Consider the following 16,352-nt stretch of genomic DNA (forward strand, 5'->3'; position numbering starts at 1 on the left):
TTGGGTGTGATATATTTTGCCTGTATACTGGTTATCTCAACTATTTAGAAAGTAGCATTAATATAAAGATACTTAAAAACCCACACATCTCCTCTATCAATTTAAAAAATTTTAATCATTCTTTTTTTTTATTGTGCACATTAAAATTAAAAATTTAAATTTTTTATTTTATTTTTTTTTGAATTTTTTTTTATTTTGTTGAAACAAAACCAAAAATCTTTTCTTTATTTTGCAAATAATAATTTCTTTCATTTATAATATCTTGTTCTGTTAAATTGGTACAAAGAATTGATATTTTTGACCCGACTTTTGTTGTACAATCAAAAGAAGGATCAAATAAATCAGATGATTTAAGTGGAAACTTTAATTTCTTTACTATAGACTCACCTAACTTGTAGATATAATCTTGGCAATTTGATTTTTTATAATCATACACAAACTTGTCTGCTAGATCCTGTGCAGTATCACCAATAATTCCCAAACTATACTGTGTTCTACCAATATATACAAAGCTATAATGGAACCTTTCAAAATTAAAGTTAAATTCTATGGAATCATAAATAACTTTATCATTGTCATTATGATTAACCATAATATGGAATATTTTACCAGCTACCAATAAACCCCAATGACTACTAATACCGAATGATGAAGGGTTTTTAGAAATGTATTTACAAATATATACTTTTGTTAACATAATTAAGAAAAGAGAAAAAAAGATAAATAATTAAAAATGAATAAATTTACGCATATAAAAAAAACTATAATAATAATAAAAAAATTAATTTTTATATTAAAACTTTTATTATTTTCATTTAAAATACTTTTTGTTTGTATTTTATTTAGATAAATTGAGATTGTGGTTAGGTTTTTTTTTTTAAAAATAGAACCCCCTTCTTTTTTACAATTTTTTAAAAATAGAGCCTTTCAAACTTCTTTTATAATTTTTGATTTTTTTTTTGAATTTTTTTTTTTGAATTTTTTTTTTTTTAAATTTTCTTTTAAATCTCATCAAACAACTTACATCAATCTTTTTATTTTTATAAAAACAGTAGATTGTACTTTATCCTTTTTTTTTAACTTAAATAAAAAACCCATCTCTATAAATATTTGTAAATCAACAGTATAATATAGAAAATAATTTGTGTGGGGTATTTGATAATTTAACTAAAGGAAATCATCCATATCACCATCAAATATTGGTTTTTTATTTATTATTTTTATTGATGGGGAAAGAACACCAGGTGTGGGCTTGTATCCACTTGTAAATGTTATTGATTGAACTGATGAAGGAATTTCTCTTTGCGAAAGTAGTTGATTAAATTTATAACCAAAAGTTAATGATGTTACCGAAGATGGTATATCACCCTCCTTAAGCTTTTGATTAAATTCGAAACCAAAGTTTAATATCTGTACTGATGGTGGTATATCTCCTGGCTTAAGAGGGTGATTGAAATAGAAACCAAATGTTAACTCTCTAACTGATGGAGGTATGTCCCCTGGTTTGAGTGGTAAGTCGAATTTATCACCTAGTGTAAGTGCTTTAACTGATAGTGGGATATCACCTGGTTTAAGGTCTTTAAATTTTCCAAAATATGTCAATGCTGTAACAGATGATGGTATAATACCCTTTTTGAGTTGTTTATTAAATCCATTACTAAATATCAAGGTTTTAACCGATGATGGTATAACACCCTCTTCTAGTACCTGATTAAATTTTTTGCCAAGATTCAATATTTCGACTGATGATGGAATATCGTGTAGTTTAAGTTTCTGATTGAACCTATTACCAAACTGTAATGATAAAACGGATGATGGTATATGACCCTCCTTAAGCTCTTGATTGAATTCAAAACCAAATGTAATGGCCTCTACTGACGATGGTATATCCCCTGGCTTGAGTGTTTGATTGAATTCATTACCCAATTCTAATATTTTTACTGATGGTGGTATAGCACCTTGCCTGAGTGCTTGATTAAACATTTTACTAAATATTAATTTGATAACTGAAGCTGGAATATCACCCTCTTTTAGATCTTGATTGAAAAACCAACCAAATTCTAAATTTATAACTGATGGTGGAATATCTCCTGGCTTTAGAGGTTGATTGAAAGAAGGACTAAACAACAAAGATTTAACAGAGGATGGAATCAAACCTGGTTTGAGAGGTTGGTCGAACTCTCCAATAAATTCTAAAATTTCAACTGAGGATGGGATATCCCCTAACTTGAGTGGCTGATTGAAACAATATCCCATTGTCAATACCTTAACTGAATTTGGTATACCACCTTGTTGAAGGGGCTGATTGAAATTGAAACCAAGTAATAATATTTCTACAGATAATGGAATATCATCTTTTTTGAGTGGCTGATTGAAAGAATTGCCAAATGATAATGTTTGGATTGAATCTGACAAGTCATATTTATGTAACTCTTCGTTAAAATCTATATCCACTCTAACCAAGTAATTTTTAAATGGATGTTCTAATAATTCTTTTTTAGATTTAAATTGGACAGGGCTGTATTGGAATAGTTTTAATTGATTTATAATCTGGGTTTTTAAATATAAATTCCTCCAAACATTAAAAAATAAATTTTCCATTTAATTAGTAAGATTTTTTTAAAATTATAACGAAATATAAAAATGGTAAAAATAAAAAAAGAAGAAAATAAAAAAAATAAAATTTTAAAAAAAAAAAATAAAAAATTAAATAAAATTCATTTTTTTTTTTTTAAAATAAATATTTGTTTTATAAAAAAAAATAAACAAATTTGGAATAAAATAACTTTTATTATTTATTTCCAAAAATAATTATATGTATATATATTTATGTATTAATTTTTTAAAATTAAAATAAAAAAAATATATTAAAATTTTAGCGCTAAAAAAAAAAATTTTAAAAAAATTCAAATTTTTTATTTTTTTTTTTTTATTTTTCATAATTTAATTTTGTACAATAATAACATAATATAATAATAATAAAAGTTTAAATAAAAAGATGATGGAAGATGAACCAGATTTTGATTTTTCTAAAGATATACAATATGAAGAAAATTTAAATTTAAGGAAATTTTATGGTATGTAAAAAAAAATTATTTAAATTTATTTTTAAAGTATATAAATATTAAACTTTTTTAAAATAGATGAATTATTTCCATTTACACTACTACATGAATGGTTAACCATCAATCACACTACAACCACAAACAATCAAGATTTTAAAGAGGAGGTACAAAAAGCATTTGAAAGAAGAGAATTTTCAGTTAGGGTTATTGGTGAAAAAGTGTTTACAATTCGTAATAAATCATTTACTAAAGTAGAACATTTAAAAGAATTTTTAAAAGGAAGAAATACAACCAATCAACAAACAGGTGCCACTAGCATTGATTTACCCATAAGATTAGATATTGGACCAGTATACAGTTGGGAGCCATCAAAGATGTCCACAGTAACAGATTATTATCCAGTTTCAAGAGAATTAGTATTTGATATCGATATTGATGACTATAATGATATTCGTGCATGTTGCAGCAACACTGGTATTTGTCATAAATGTTGGGGTTTCTTATCGGTCGCAGCCAAATTCCTCGATCATTATTTACGTGACTGCTTTGGCTTTGAGCAAATTATGTTTGTTTTTAGTGGTCGTCGTGGTTTACATTGTTGGGTATCAGACCGTTCTGCGTTATTCCTCCAAAAAGAGAACCGTCAATCGATTATCAATCACATTCGTAATGAAATCACAGCCAATCAATTACCAGTCCTCAAATACTCTTATGACAAATTCTTTTTACCATTCTTTGAAGACCATGTTGTAGAAGAACAAGAACTATTTTCAAATCAAAAGCAATGCGATACACTCCTTTCCCTCATACCAATTCAAATTAAACGTGACAAACAAATCATTACACCTTTAGAAAACATCAAAGCAAAATTAGAAGAAATTAAAAACACTGTTACTGATCGCGAAATTTGGTTTGCAATTAAAAAATATTTAGAAGACAATAACCTCAGAGAATACCTTTACCAAATCGTCTTCACCTACACCATGCCTAGAATTGATGAACCTGTCACAATCGGTATGAACCATCTTTTAAAAGCCCCTTTCTGTATTCATCCAGATACTAAAAAACTTTGCATCCCCATCGAATTAAAAAATATCGACCAATTTGATCCAAATCAATGTCCAACTCTTGATCAATTACTTAAACCTGACACTGGTTTAAAATTATTTAATAAATACAACCAAATATTTAAGAATCATATCGAAAAATTAAAATTAAAAAGAAATCTACAAATCAACGATAATGATCCAATGCAATTTTAATAAAGAAAAAAAAAACCATATATTATAAGTATTATACAATTATTTTTATATATTTCTTTTTTTGTTTATTTTTTTTTTTTTTTATCATTTTTTTTTAATTTTTATTTATTTTTTAATTTTTTTATTTTTTTTTTTTATAAAACCGAATTTTTTTTTTTTTTTCGTTTTTTTTTTATTTTAATTTTTTTTTTTATTTTTTATTTTTTTTTTAGTTTTTTCTCAAAAGAAAAATAAGAATAAGGCTCTATCTGTCTGACTTTGTGTGTTTTGTTTTTTAACACTTTTTCAAATAATAAATTAAATTATTTTAATATTTCAAATATATATAATATTTTTATATATTAAAAAATAAATAATTTTTTTTTTTTTTTTTTTGTCATTTTTCGTAAAAAAAAAAATCATAATATAATAGTAATAATAATAACTGGTCAAATAACAATAATAAATAAACACACAGTAGCAAATAATAAACGATATATATATATACAATATAAAAATGACAAGTTTAGATAGACAATTAAAAAGCATTAAAGAGAAAATTCATTATGTAGATGTTACTAAAAAGAGAGCATCTTTACTATTTAATGAAGTAGAAGCTGCAAATATTGATTTAGATGCTGTTTTAGCAATGGGTCAAGAGGGTTTAGAAGAGTTAATAAATATAGATGTCAGATTCAAATGCTTTCAATTAACATTGTTTGCAGATACATCAAAGACATTCAACAGAGTATTAGAGGTTAAAGAAGAGAACGACAAAATCGACATTGAAATTAATAAATTTTTAGAATTGCAATCAAACTATTTCCTTAGTAACTCTGCCCACAAAGCTTTGGAATGGTTAATCCGTAGATATAGAATAAATGAATTCAATATTGATTCAGTATTATCCTCAATTATACCTTATCATGAATCAAATATTTTTGCTAAATTTTTATCAATTTTACAATTCGAGTAAGTTATAGTTTATTTTTTAAAATTATTACAATTATAATTGCATATTAATATACTAATATTTATCTCTTTTATTTATTTATTTATTTTTCCCTCTTTTTTATTTTTTTCATTTTTTTATTTTTTTTAAATTCAGGTTTAATAAAAAATGGGAATTTTTAACAAATGTTCAAGAAAATAAAGTTTATATACCAAGAGAATATTTTATTAAAATTACAGGTTCACATCCGTTCTTTTTAGATTTCATTTTATCAACTGTCGAAACTTATGATAGAAACAACCTTGTTACCAAACCATTAGTCTCATTCTTTACCGCTTTTCTTATCGAACTTTTAACTGTAAAAACCACCCCACACTTAAAAGAAACTTTAGCATGTTTACTTAAATGTTTAAAGAGTAATAATACAGATTTACTTGTAAGTTATATATTAAAAAAAAAAAAAAAAAAAAAAACGAAAAAAAAAAAAAAACCGTAATATTAATTATCATTTTTTTCTTTTTCATATTTAGCTTGGTACCCTATATGATTTTAAGTATTATTGCATCTAAAGTCACACTTACCAAAGATGTAATAGAGTTACTATTTAAAACAACTTTAAAACACTGTAAAAATAATTTTAGCTCTGCATTTACATTTTTAATGGTCTTATTCCAAAAACAAAAGTTTGATTCATTATCAAATTCAACTTTAGAATTATTAGTTTCAATTCCGTGTGTATTATTTATAATTATTAATAATTTCTATTTAATTAATTTATATTAATTTTTTTATTTCTTTTTTAAAATTTTTTAGAGCATTATTCGAAATTTTATTTGATTTCCATTCACAAGAAAAATCATTAGATAGATTATTATTAATTTTATTCAAATATCTTTCAAGTAATATAGTCGAATCAGCAGAGTGTTATACATTATTAAGCCAATTAATTACAGATTTACCAAACACACAACAATATCACAGTATTATTTTTAATAAAATCATTTCAACCTATATTTTAAAGAATAAACAAGAGAAAGAAGAATCCGATGAATCAATTATATCAATAGCCAGATTATTAAATAACCAAATAGTACAAGAAGAGATTGAAAAATTAATAAAACAACAAAATAACAACAAGGATAAATTGGTAAACTTCCAAAAATTAATATTTGAACAAAAAACTATTTCAACATCACAACAAAACACAATTTTCTTAAAATTAGAAAGCACAATTCCATCCGAGCGTAAAGATGGTTTACAATTATTTAAACAATTATATTCCGAAGAGTCTGATAAATCCACTTTAATAAGCACCCTTTCAAGTTCATTCTCTGATACCATTTATAGTCGTCTTGTTGATTCCGACCACTCTGTTGCCAAAGACGCCTGGGCCTTACCAAAACTTTACCAAATTGTTGTTTCCAAAGATTTAATTAAAGCTTCAAATCAGTTTTTTAAAAATTCATCATTTACCAATGATGATAAATTAGTTGAAATCGTTTTATTAAATTTATTAAATGTAGTCAAACAACAACAATCAACTACATCAGATATTTTAGCTGTTTTATTCTCTCAATTATTTAACGAATCAGTATCAAGTTTAATTATCAGCAAATTTAATAAAGAATTAAACCCAATTTTTAATAATGTTACCACCAACAAGAATAAGATCGAAACTGTTATTAAATCCATTTCAAATAATATCAATAGCGAACAATCATTATCATTACTTGTTTCAGTTTCAAAATCAACCTATTCAACATTTAATTCAGATTTATTCTTATTATTATTAATCCAATCAGTTAAACAACAATACCAACAACAATCATTCAAATTAGCAATCGAAGTTACCCAACGTTATATCAACAATGATTCATCAAAAGAGACCCAAATGAATCAATTCAATAATATTCAAGATATCTATACTGCCATTAAAGGTTCATCTGCTGTTACCAAACCAATCCAAATTGGCTCAATTTCACATGTATTGTGTTTAATTATTGAAAACCTTCAAACCATACAAGCAGAATCACTTATCAAGGAACTTTCATCCAATGCTGCCATTACATCTACCGTCACCACTGCCAATGCTTCCTCTATTGTCCAATTAATTCAATCATTATGTAAATTAATTTTCAACAGTAAAGTTTCAAACATTGATTCCGTTCTCAAGGTTATCATCAAGAAATTCTTTTCAAATCAATTAGTTTTCTTTAAATTTTTATCAAACTTTTGGCAACAACCAGTTACCGATTTTAATAGTGTATATCAATCTCTTTGTTTAAGTGGTTTCTTGGTAAACTCCAAAGCTTTCTCACGTTACATTTTAAGCAACCAAACTATTATCGTTCCATTCATTTCACTCTTAAAATCAAATGAATCATCAATTAGATCAACTTCCCTTGAATCAATTCAAGAGATTTATAACCAAATTAAAACTACCACTGCTAGTGCCTCCAAGAATTCCAAATCCGATTCATCCATCCAATTTTATGCTGGTGAAAATAAACCAACTATTGATTTAGAGTTATTAAGTAAATTCTTATTAAAATTAACTCAATACAAAAAAGAATTTTCAATGGATAAAGAATTTTTAGATAGTTATTTCTCAAAGGTATTATTTAATCCATCAAATACTATTGCTGCTGATGAAGATGACGAAGATGAAGATTCCTCTGATGAAGAAACTAATAAAGCTGGTACCAACAACACCGATAAATTTACATTAGATGAAGTTAAAACTATTGGCAAATTCTTAGTTTCAAGCTCATTAAATATCGAATCAATTGAAAGTAAATTATCATTCATCTCATCTTTACAATCTGTTGATGATGTTGCTTTTGTCGAAACTACCTCCGAATACTTACAAGCACTTTTAGAAAAAGCTAAAAACAAAACATTGGTCCAAACCGAGTCAAAGATTTTGGATATTTTACTCAAGAAGTTAGGTTCATCCGCTGTCCTTAATTCAAGCAAACTTAAGAAATCCCATAATGTTTTTTCATTATTCCTTTCAGCTTTATCAATTTCAAACGATATAGAATTTACCAATACCAAAACTAAATATTCACCATTAAGAGTTGCCATTGCATCAATTACCAAGAATTTACTTTTAACCATCCCAATCAAAGAGCAAATCAATATCGTTGAAATCGTTTTATCCTATTTCTTTTCTGAAAACCAACAAGTTAAAGATGTTGCCAAGAATGCCTTATTATCCGTTTTAGTTGATGGTACTGTCATTTTACCAATGTTATTACCAGAAAAAGAAACTAAATCATCAACACCAGCTGCTTCATTACCAATCCCAAGATATAATTCATTGTTTGAATTAATTCGTTTAAATTCAAGCAAGATTGGCAATGTTTCCGTTTTAATTAATCCAATCCAATTAATTTTAAAGAAATTAGATGTAAATACTGTTGCTACTGGAGAAGTTACCGTTGATGCTATCGAATATTGTAAACAACTTGCCATGGCTTCACTTGGTTCAATTTGCGAACAATCTACTTCTGCTAAAGATATTAAGTCAATTGAAGGTCTTTATGATATCTCTATTATCATTAAATGTGTCGAATCTACCAAGAGTTTACAAACATGTAACAGCGCTCTCTTATTACTTTCAAACTTGGCATCTAAATTCCCACAAAAACTTTTCAAATTTATGGATTCTATTATTGGTATGATTAAATTTGTATTGGAAAATGGTGATGACAATTTCTCATTCATGATTTTACAAAAGTTCCTTTCACAATTGCTTCCATCTTTAGTAAAACAAGGTATTTCATTAGCTTCAATCTTCAAGTTATTCTTAGAATCATTTGCTACTATTCCAAAATCATTCCGTCTTCAATTGTTTAACTCTGTTTGTCAATCAGTTTCATACAGCCAATTCCATATTCTTCTCTGTTTAATTTTAATTAAAAAGATTCAAGATTTACGTATTATCACAAAGAAACTCAAGCCATTAGATAAAGATACCATTATGAGCTCTGACGATCAAATTAAAGAAGAAGTCGATTATGATCAATTTAATGATTTCGTTAGTGTATTCTGTGATCAAGTACCAGTATTAGAAATGTCAACTTCCCTTGCTAATCTTTGCTTACTTTTAAATCAATTATCAATCGAAACTGGCAGTTGTATTGAACCATTAAGTGAAGAGGAGGAAATCGTTTATAGATTATTATCAAATAACAACTCTAAAGATAATCGTTTACTTCAAGTTAATACTCTCGACTTTATTTGCGAACGTCTTTCATCCAAGGTATATTTAGATAGTTTCTCCGTATCAAGTGCTCAAGAAAGACAAACCATTGAAAATCAATATCTTTTAGCTTTTGAAAACTTATTGGTATTACTTAAAAAGACTACTGAATATAGCGAAAAAACAATCGTTAGTACAAACCAAATTAAACTTAATGGTAGTAATAACAGTATTATTAATCAAGTTGGTAAAGATAAGTTTATTAAAAAGATTTTATCTTCAATCAATCTTTGTATGGATCGTTTAAGTCAACTCCTCAGTGTACCAGGTTTCATTTCCACTATTACTCAATTACTTGAACACAGTGACAGCAATGTACGTCGTCGTTCATTAGTTATCTTTAATGAAAAGATCACTTTAATTAAAGAAGATATTGAACAAGAACAAGTTGACCAATTCCTTTGTCTTATCGATTCATTTGCTCGTATTCTTGAAAGCTCCACTGAAACCGAAGCCAATAAACAAACTGCTTTATTATCATTCGAAATTTTAGCAAGAAACTTTTCATCAAGCAACCCAACCGTATTCCTTTCACAAATTCCAATTATCATCAAATCAATGGGCCACAGCAGTCATCAAGTCGTTTCATCATCATTAATTTGCATTGCTACACTCTGCAGTGAATTACAAGCTAAAACCATTCCATATATCCCACAATTTTTCCCAGTACTTTTAAATACTCTCACTGGTTCATACAAGACTAATCACCTCCAAGAAGAAAATGAAACTCGTACTCTTTTACAAATTAGTTGCATTAGTTCATTAGAAATGATGCTTAATACCATTTCTAAATTCTTAAGTCCATATCTTCCACAACTTTTAAATGCTTTACTCCACCCACGTCTTACAAGCAACAGTCTTTTATCTGGTAAATTATTAGCTCAAATTAAACGTCTCTTAAGTTTACTTACCAAGAATGTAGAGTTCCGTCTCTTATTACCAGCCATGTTTACCGCTTATGAATTTGCTGTTCAATCTGAAAATGATCAATCCCTAATTTGTCTTTTCGATTTCGTCGGTGAAATTTCATTAAACTTGGGTCCAAAAGATATTGCACTCCATCACAAGAGCATTTTCAAATTCTACCTCCAATGCTTCGAGTTCCGTAAAAAGTACAAGGATCGTGTTAAAAATGCAGATAAAATTGAAGATCACATTATATCATCATTTATGACTTTGGTAATGAAGTTAAATGAAAACTTATTTAAACCATTATTTATTAAGGTTTTAGATTGGGCTTTAACACCACAACAACAACAACAAAATGGTAATCATCACGATGAAGAAAGTGAAGAAGATGACAATAGTGATAGCGAAGAAGAACAGGTTTCAAACAAAAAGAAAAAAGTAATGAATGGTAAATCTAAACCGGTTCAACAACAAGAAAAATCTAAAGATAATTTATTATTCTTTTATAAAATTGTAAATTCATTATCATCAAACTTAAAGACTATATTTGTACCATACTTTGGATACTTTTTAGATGACTCAATTCGTCAACTTCAATCTATATTTAATAATACACCATTAAAAAATAATAATAATATAATTGTAAATGAAACAAATAATATAAATAAGAGAAAACTTTTAAATAATAATAATAATATAAATAACAATATAAATAATATAAATAATAATAATATAGAAGAGTCAATTTTATGTTTTGTAATTTCAGCTTTAGAAAAATGTTTTATGTACGATACCGATGGATTTTTAGATAAACAAAAATTCGAACAAGTTTTACCAGCTTTAGCCAACCAATTAGAAAATCAAATGGGAACCATTGAAAGTTATAATAATAGAGTTAAACATTATCTTGCTCCATGTATTACCCAATTAGCAGTTGCAATTAATCAAGATTTACTCTGGAAACATTTGAACCATACTATTCTCATGAAAACTAGATCACCATATTCAATCGTTCGTTACTCTGCCATGGTTGTTATCAATTCACTTCATAGAAGAATGGGTGAACAATTATTAATTTTATTACCAGAAACAATTCCATTTATTTCTGAATTATTAGAAGATTCCGTTCCTGATGTTGAACGTATAACTCAAGAAACTATTAAGGAAATCGAAAAACATCTTGGAAGTGATGAATCTATAAAATCCTATTTATAAATAATAAAATAAATAAAAAAATAAATAAACTTATATTTAAAAAAACCTAACTTTAATTTAATTTTTGTATCGGTACTAATACCCCTTGCTTGTATTTTGGATCAATTCCATTTATTTTTTTTAGATTATCTTCTAATTGTTGGTCCAATATCTCTTTGAAGTGTTTTATAATTATAAGCTTCTCCTGCCGGCATTTTCAATAATGGCTTTTTTTTGTTTAATCGTTAACCACGTATTTTTGACTTAATTTTTCTATTTGAATGGAGCAAAGGTTAATACCATTGATATCAGTCCAAACTTCCGCAATGATGCTTTGTTTCATTTTCTTCACTGAATCGGCAATTATTTCATCTATTATTATTAGGTATTTTATTGTTAATTGATCGAGTTTACATATTTTTTTTGGTTTAAAGCTTATCTTTTGTATTTTATAATCTGTTACTTCCCCATTTATAATCCCTTAGAACTCAATTTTTAATGATTTTGTAATAAAGTCCACTATGCACAACTAAGGCGTGAGGTGACCAACTTAGCAAAAGGGAAATTTCTAGTTAATTTGAACTCCTACTTTATATGTTCAAACCTTATGGGGGTCATATATTACAATTTTATAACAATGTTCGGATGGTGTAGTTGGTTATCACGAATCCTTAACACGGATTAGGTCGTGGGTTCGATTCCCGCTCTGAATATTTTTTTTTTTTTTTTTGGTCTATTAAAATCTCATGGAAGATAAAATCTTTTAAAAAAAAATTCGCGATAGTTGTCAGAACTTAACAGATGTTTCGCTTATTACCGCTCCGGGTTCGAAACTCATATAAGCATTAAACACATACCAAACACAATAAACTGATGACTTAATATATCATTAAGAATCATCTTCACTTAAAAAAAAAAAAAAAAAAAAAAAAAAAAAAAAAAAAAATTTTCCTTTAAAAAAAGGCTAAACCCCCAATATTCCACCAAATTTAAATTGGGGTATGAAAAAAATTAAACAAATTTGCTTGAATCACCTCCCCAATTAAAACTAAATAACAAGATAAAATAATTTTATTGAGTCTTTTACATTACTACAAAAATGAATATGTTTAATATTTGAATTATTTACATATATCCACAGTTTTATATTTTAAAATTTTTTTTTAAAATTTTTTTAATTTATTTTTTTTTTTTTTTTTTTTCATATTTTAATTTTTTTTTTTTTTTTTTTTTTTTTTCCGCGACAATGGCACAGATTATTATTTTACGTAATTTATTAAATCATTAAAAAATATTTCATCCTCTTCATCCCCTTCACTTTTTTCACACTCTTCATCCTCTTTGCATCATCTTCATCCTCTTTACTCTGTTTTTCCGTAACTTTATATATTTCAAATAAAATTTTAAAAAGAAGAAATTTATTATAAACCTTATCTTTAACTTCTTCTTTTTTAAATTGTAATTGTTCATTAATCACATAATTTGAATATTTTTATAAACACTTGTAGCAAAAGCACCACCAAAAAAATCTAAAGCAACAGAACCATCAAAGACACAATATAAACCTTCTATTTTTTTGTGTAATGTCTTTGATGGCTCTGATTTTTTAGATTTTTATGGTGGTGCTTTTGATTTATTAAAATAATTTTTTTTGAAATATATTAAACGTTCAATATATTTCAAATTTTTGAAGACTATAAATAATTTTAATAAATCTCTTCCAAACAGAACAGAGGCGATAATTAAATTCCCAAAACATCTGAAACATCTATAAAAAGAAGAATTGATAAAACAATTTCTTGTTTCAAATTGTTGTTCATTAAATTAAAAAGATATATTTATTTTGTAAGTTTTAAAAAATTATAATATAAAAAAATATAATATAATATAATATAATATAATATAATATAATATAATATAATATAATATAATATAATATAATATAATATAATATAATATAATATAATATAATATAATATAATAAAATATTAATTTTTTTTTTTTTTTTTAAAGGATATCGAAGAAAGATTTAAACAACGTCCATTAATTATAAATGATAGAGTAGTTTTTACCTCATTAGATTCAACCTATTTTGAAACTCGAAGACCAACAAAAAGTCAAAAAACGGAAAATAATGTTACACACAAGGTTCATAGTAAAAAAATTACTTTTATGTGTGATTTTTCAGGTAACATTGTATATGGGGGTGAACCATTTGATGGTAGTGTTAAAGATATACCTGATGTAGAGAATATAGTTGAATTTATGAGATTAAATTCAAATGGAGAAAAAATATTAACAGATAAAGGATATATCCAAGAAGAATATGATGATGTATTTTTAACTCCATATAAAGGAAACCCAAGTTCATTAACACTTTCTCAAAGAGAATTTAATAAAGTTCATCATTCTCAAAGATCTATTTTAGAAAATTTATTTGGTCGATTTACATCATTCGCCATTATTAATGGTCAATATTGAGGCGATATGAATAAATTTGAAGATATAATAAAAACAGTTGTATTTATTGTTTCATGTGATTTATTATACAGACCAATCAGTAAAAAAAATATGAATGAAGTTTCTTTTAATGATTTAGAAAGTGAAAGTGAAAGTGAAAGTGATAAATAATATTTCCAAAAAAAAAAAAAAAAAAAAAATCAATAAATCAATTAATCAATAAATCAATAAATTAATCTTATTCCAATAAAATAAATCAATAAATCAATTAATCAATAAGTCAATAAATTAATCTTATTCCAATAAAATAAATCTATATTAATAAATTTTTTTTTTTTTTTTTTTAAATTTTTTTTTTAAATTTTTTTTATTTATTTTTTTTTTACAAAAATTTGTATTTGTTGGCGCTTTACTTTCTTTTCTGGGCGAAACTCTAATTTTTATGATTTATAAATTTAAAAAATATAAATTATTGATAAGAAATTTTTTGTTTCCTCCACCCCATAAAATGAAACCATTATCCAATGCTTGTATATAGTGTTTTGATTTAGTTAATGATAGGTTCTTTCATTCAATCCATATTTAACTTTAATAAATGAAAAAATTTAAATGTAAGTAAAAAAAAGGAGCATAATAATTAAAAATTAAAATAAATAAAATAAAATGGTTAAAAAAAATAGAAAAAAAGTTAAAACAATAATAATAAAAATTAATCAATAGAACGTAGAGGATGGGGAACTGACATAACATTTAATACTAAAAACAACTACATAAACACTCACCCCAAAAATGAAAGAGTTTTTGCAAAAACTTTTCTTTTTTTAATATATTAAAACATTAATTTGAAATTGACACAACATATAAAAAAATAAAGTAACAAAGAAACAAACAGACAAACAAATATAAATAAATAAATAGATATATTTCAATAAACTAAACTTTATTTTAATAATTAAAACCACCATTTATTTTAATTGATTTATTTAATTTTTGAGGAAATGGTTTATCGAAAAAGTTGCCCACAGTAAGTGATATTACACTTAATGGGATTGTGCCTTCTGGTAAATTTTGATTAAAACAATCGGAAAATGTAAGAGTTTTAACAGTTGATGGGATAACACCTGGAGAAATTGGCTGATTAAACCATTCCCCAAAAACAAGGTTTTCAAGTCCTCTAGGTAATACACCAATAGAGAGTGGTTGATTAAAGAATTTGGATAGTACAATAGCTTTAACTGACGGTGGAATTGCACCTACGGCTATATCTGAATCAAAGAGCTGGCCAAATACTAAATGGGTTACACTTGGGGGTATTGTTCCTTTTTTAAGAGGCTGGTTAAAGTTTTCTGATAGCACAAGATGAGTAACTCCATCAGGAATGGTACCAGATACCAATGGAGAATCATAATAGTAACCCATATGAAGTGATCTTACTGATTGAGGAATTATACCTATGGGTGTGATCTCTTTATCATAGTTGTGTGGTAGAGTTAAATCTTTGACTTTGTGCGGTATATCGAACACTTTAAACTGATGGTTATATCTAGATTTACCGCTGAATGTTAGAGAGGTGACACTTGATGGTATTGAGCCTTCAAATAACTCTTGGTTAAACTCATTACCTAGTATTAATGTTTCCAATTCTTCTGGTAGGTTTTTTAATGGTTTATTAAACCAATAACCCATATTAATTGATTTTACACTTGATGGAATTACATTTTTATCGAATTCTTTATTAAAATGTCCTGAAAAAACCAATTCCTGTACACCAAATGGTATATCCCCTTCATTGATAACTTGGTTCATATTATAATATAATTTAGCTATATATCTTCTGTTTGGGATTTCTAATAATTCTTTTTTTGATTTTACTGAAACTGTTTGGAATTTTTTTAAGTGATTTTCTATTTCTTTTCTTAAATACATATTTCTAAATACTAAAAAAAACAATTCTTCAAAGTTTGAAGTGACTACATTATTAATTTCTTTTATGAAAACTTTATCTGTATCAAAAAGAATTTCATCATTATTGCAAGGTATTGAATGGTGGTTATTGTCGCTATTGGTATTATTGTAATTGTTATTACAATTGTAATTATTATTATTATTGTAACTATTATTGTTATTATCTGTGTTATTTAATATATTTGTATAGTTAAAAAAACTTTTTAAATAATTTATCATTTCAAAAACTAAAAAAAAAAAATAAAAAAATGAAAAAATTTATTATTATTTATGAATTTTTTAAATTTTAAAAAAATTAT

General features: G+C 25.8%; 6 protein-coding genes across 6 annotated transcripts; 3 read left to right on the forward strand and 3 right to left on the reverse strand.

Moving 5' to 3' along the window:
• Positions 1-190: 190 nt before the first annotated feature.
• DICPUDRAFT_76322 (uncharacterized protein) lies at positions 191-697 on the reverse strand (the record flags this gene model as incomplete). The annotated part of the gene is made up of 1 exon (XM_003285357.1): positions 191-697. One exon carries the CDS (start codon positions 695-697, stop codon positions 191-193), a length of 507 nt encoding a protein of 168 aa, XP_003285405.1.
• Positions 698-1,167: 470 nt separating this feature from the next.
• Positions 1,168-2,601, reverse strand: DICPUDRAFT_149271 (uncharacterized protein; the record flags this gene model as incomplete). The annotated part of the gene is made up of 1 exon (XM_003285358.1): positions 1,168-2,601. One exon carries the CDS (start codon positions 2,599-2,601, stop codon positions 1,168-1,170), a length of 1,434 nt encoding a protein of 477 aa, XP_003285406.1.
• A 397-nt stretch (positions 2,602-2,998) lies between these two features.
• On the forward strand, positions 2,999-4,327 carry DICPUDRAFT_76324 (uncharacterized protein; the record flags this gene model as incomplete). The annotated part of the gene is made up of 2 exons (XM_003285327.1): positions 2,999-3,077; positions 3,144-4,327. 2 exons carry the CDS (start codon positions 2,999-3,001, stop codon positions 4,325-4,327), a joined length of 1,263 nt encoding a protein of 420 aa, XP_003285375.1.
• Positions 4,328-4,823: 496 nt separating this feature from the next.
• DICPUDRAFT_149273 (uncharacterized protein) lies at positions 4,824-11,649 on the forward strand (the record flags this gene model as incomplete). The annotated part of the gene is made up of 5 exons (XM_003285328.1): positions 4,824-5,278; positions 5,415-5,694; positions 5,789-5,811; positions 5,900-5,989; positions 6,072-11,649. The coding sequence occupies 5 exons, from the start codon at positions 4,824-4,826 to the stop codon at positions 11,647-11,649; spliced, it is 6,426 nt and encodes a 2,141-aa protein (XP_003285376.1).
• A 202-nt stretch (positions 11,650-11,851) lies between these two features.
• Positions 11,852-14,109, forward strand: DICPUDRAFT_76326 (uncharacterized protein; the record flags this gene model as incomplete). Its single annotated transcript, XM_003285329.1, has 2 exons — positions 11,852-11,881; positions 13,642-14,109. The coding sequence occupies 2 exons, from the start codon at positions 11,852-11,854 to the stop codon at positions 14,107-14,109; spliced, it is 498 nt and encodes a 165-aa protein (XP_003285377.1).
• A 924-nt stretch (positions 14,110-15,033) lies between these two features.
• DICPUDRAFT_149277 (uncharacterized protein) lies at positions 15,034-16,272 on the reverse strand (the record flags this gene model as incomplete). Its single annotated transcript, XM_003285359.1, has 1 exon — positions 15,034-16,272. The coding sequence occupies one exon, from the start codon at positions 16,270-16,272 to the stop codon at positions 15,034-15,036; it is 1,239 nt and encodes a 412-aa protein (XP_003285407.1).
• Between the last annotated feature and the right edge of the window lie 80 nt (positions 16,273-16,352).

The sequence above is a fragment of the Dictyostelium purpureum genome (genome assembly GCF_000190715.1).
Source record: "Dictyostelium purpureum unplaced genomic scaffold DICPUscaffold_44, whole genome shotgun sequence".
NCBI classification, from domain to species: domain Eukaryota; phylum Evosea; class Eumycetozoa; order Dictyosteliales; family Dictyosteliaceae; genus Dictyostelium; species Dictyostelium purpureum.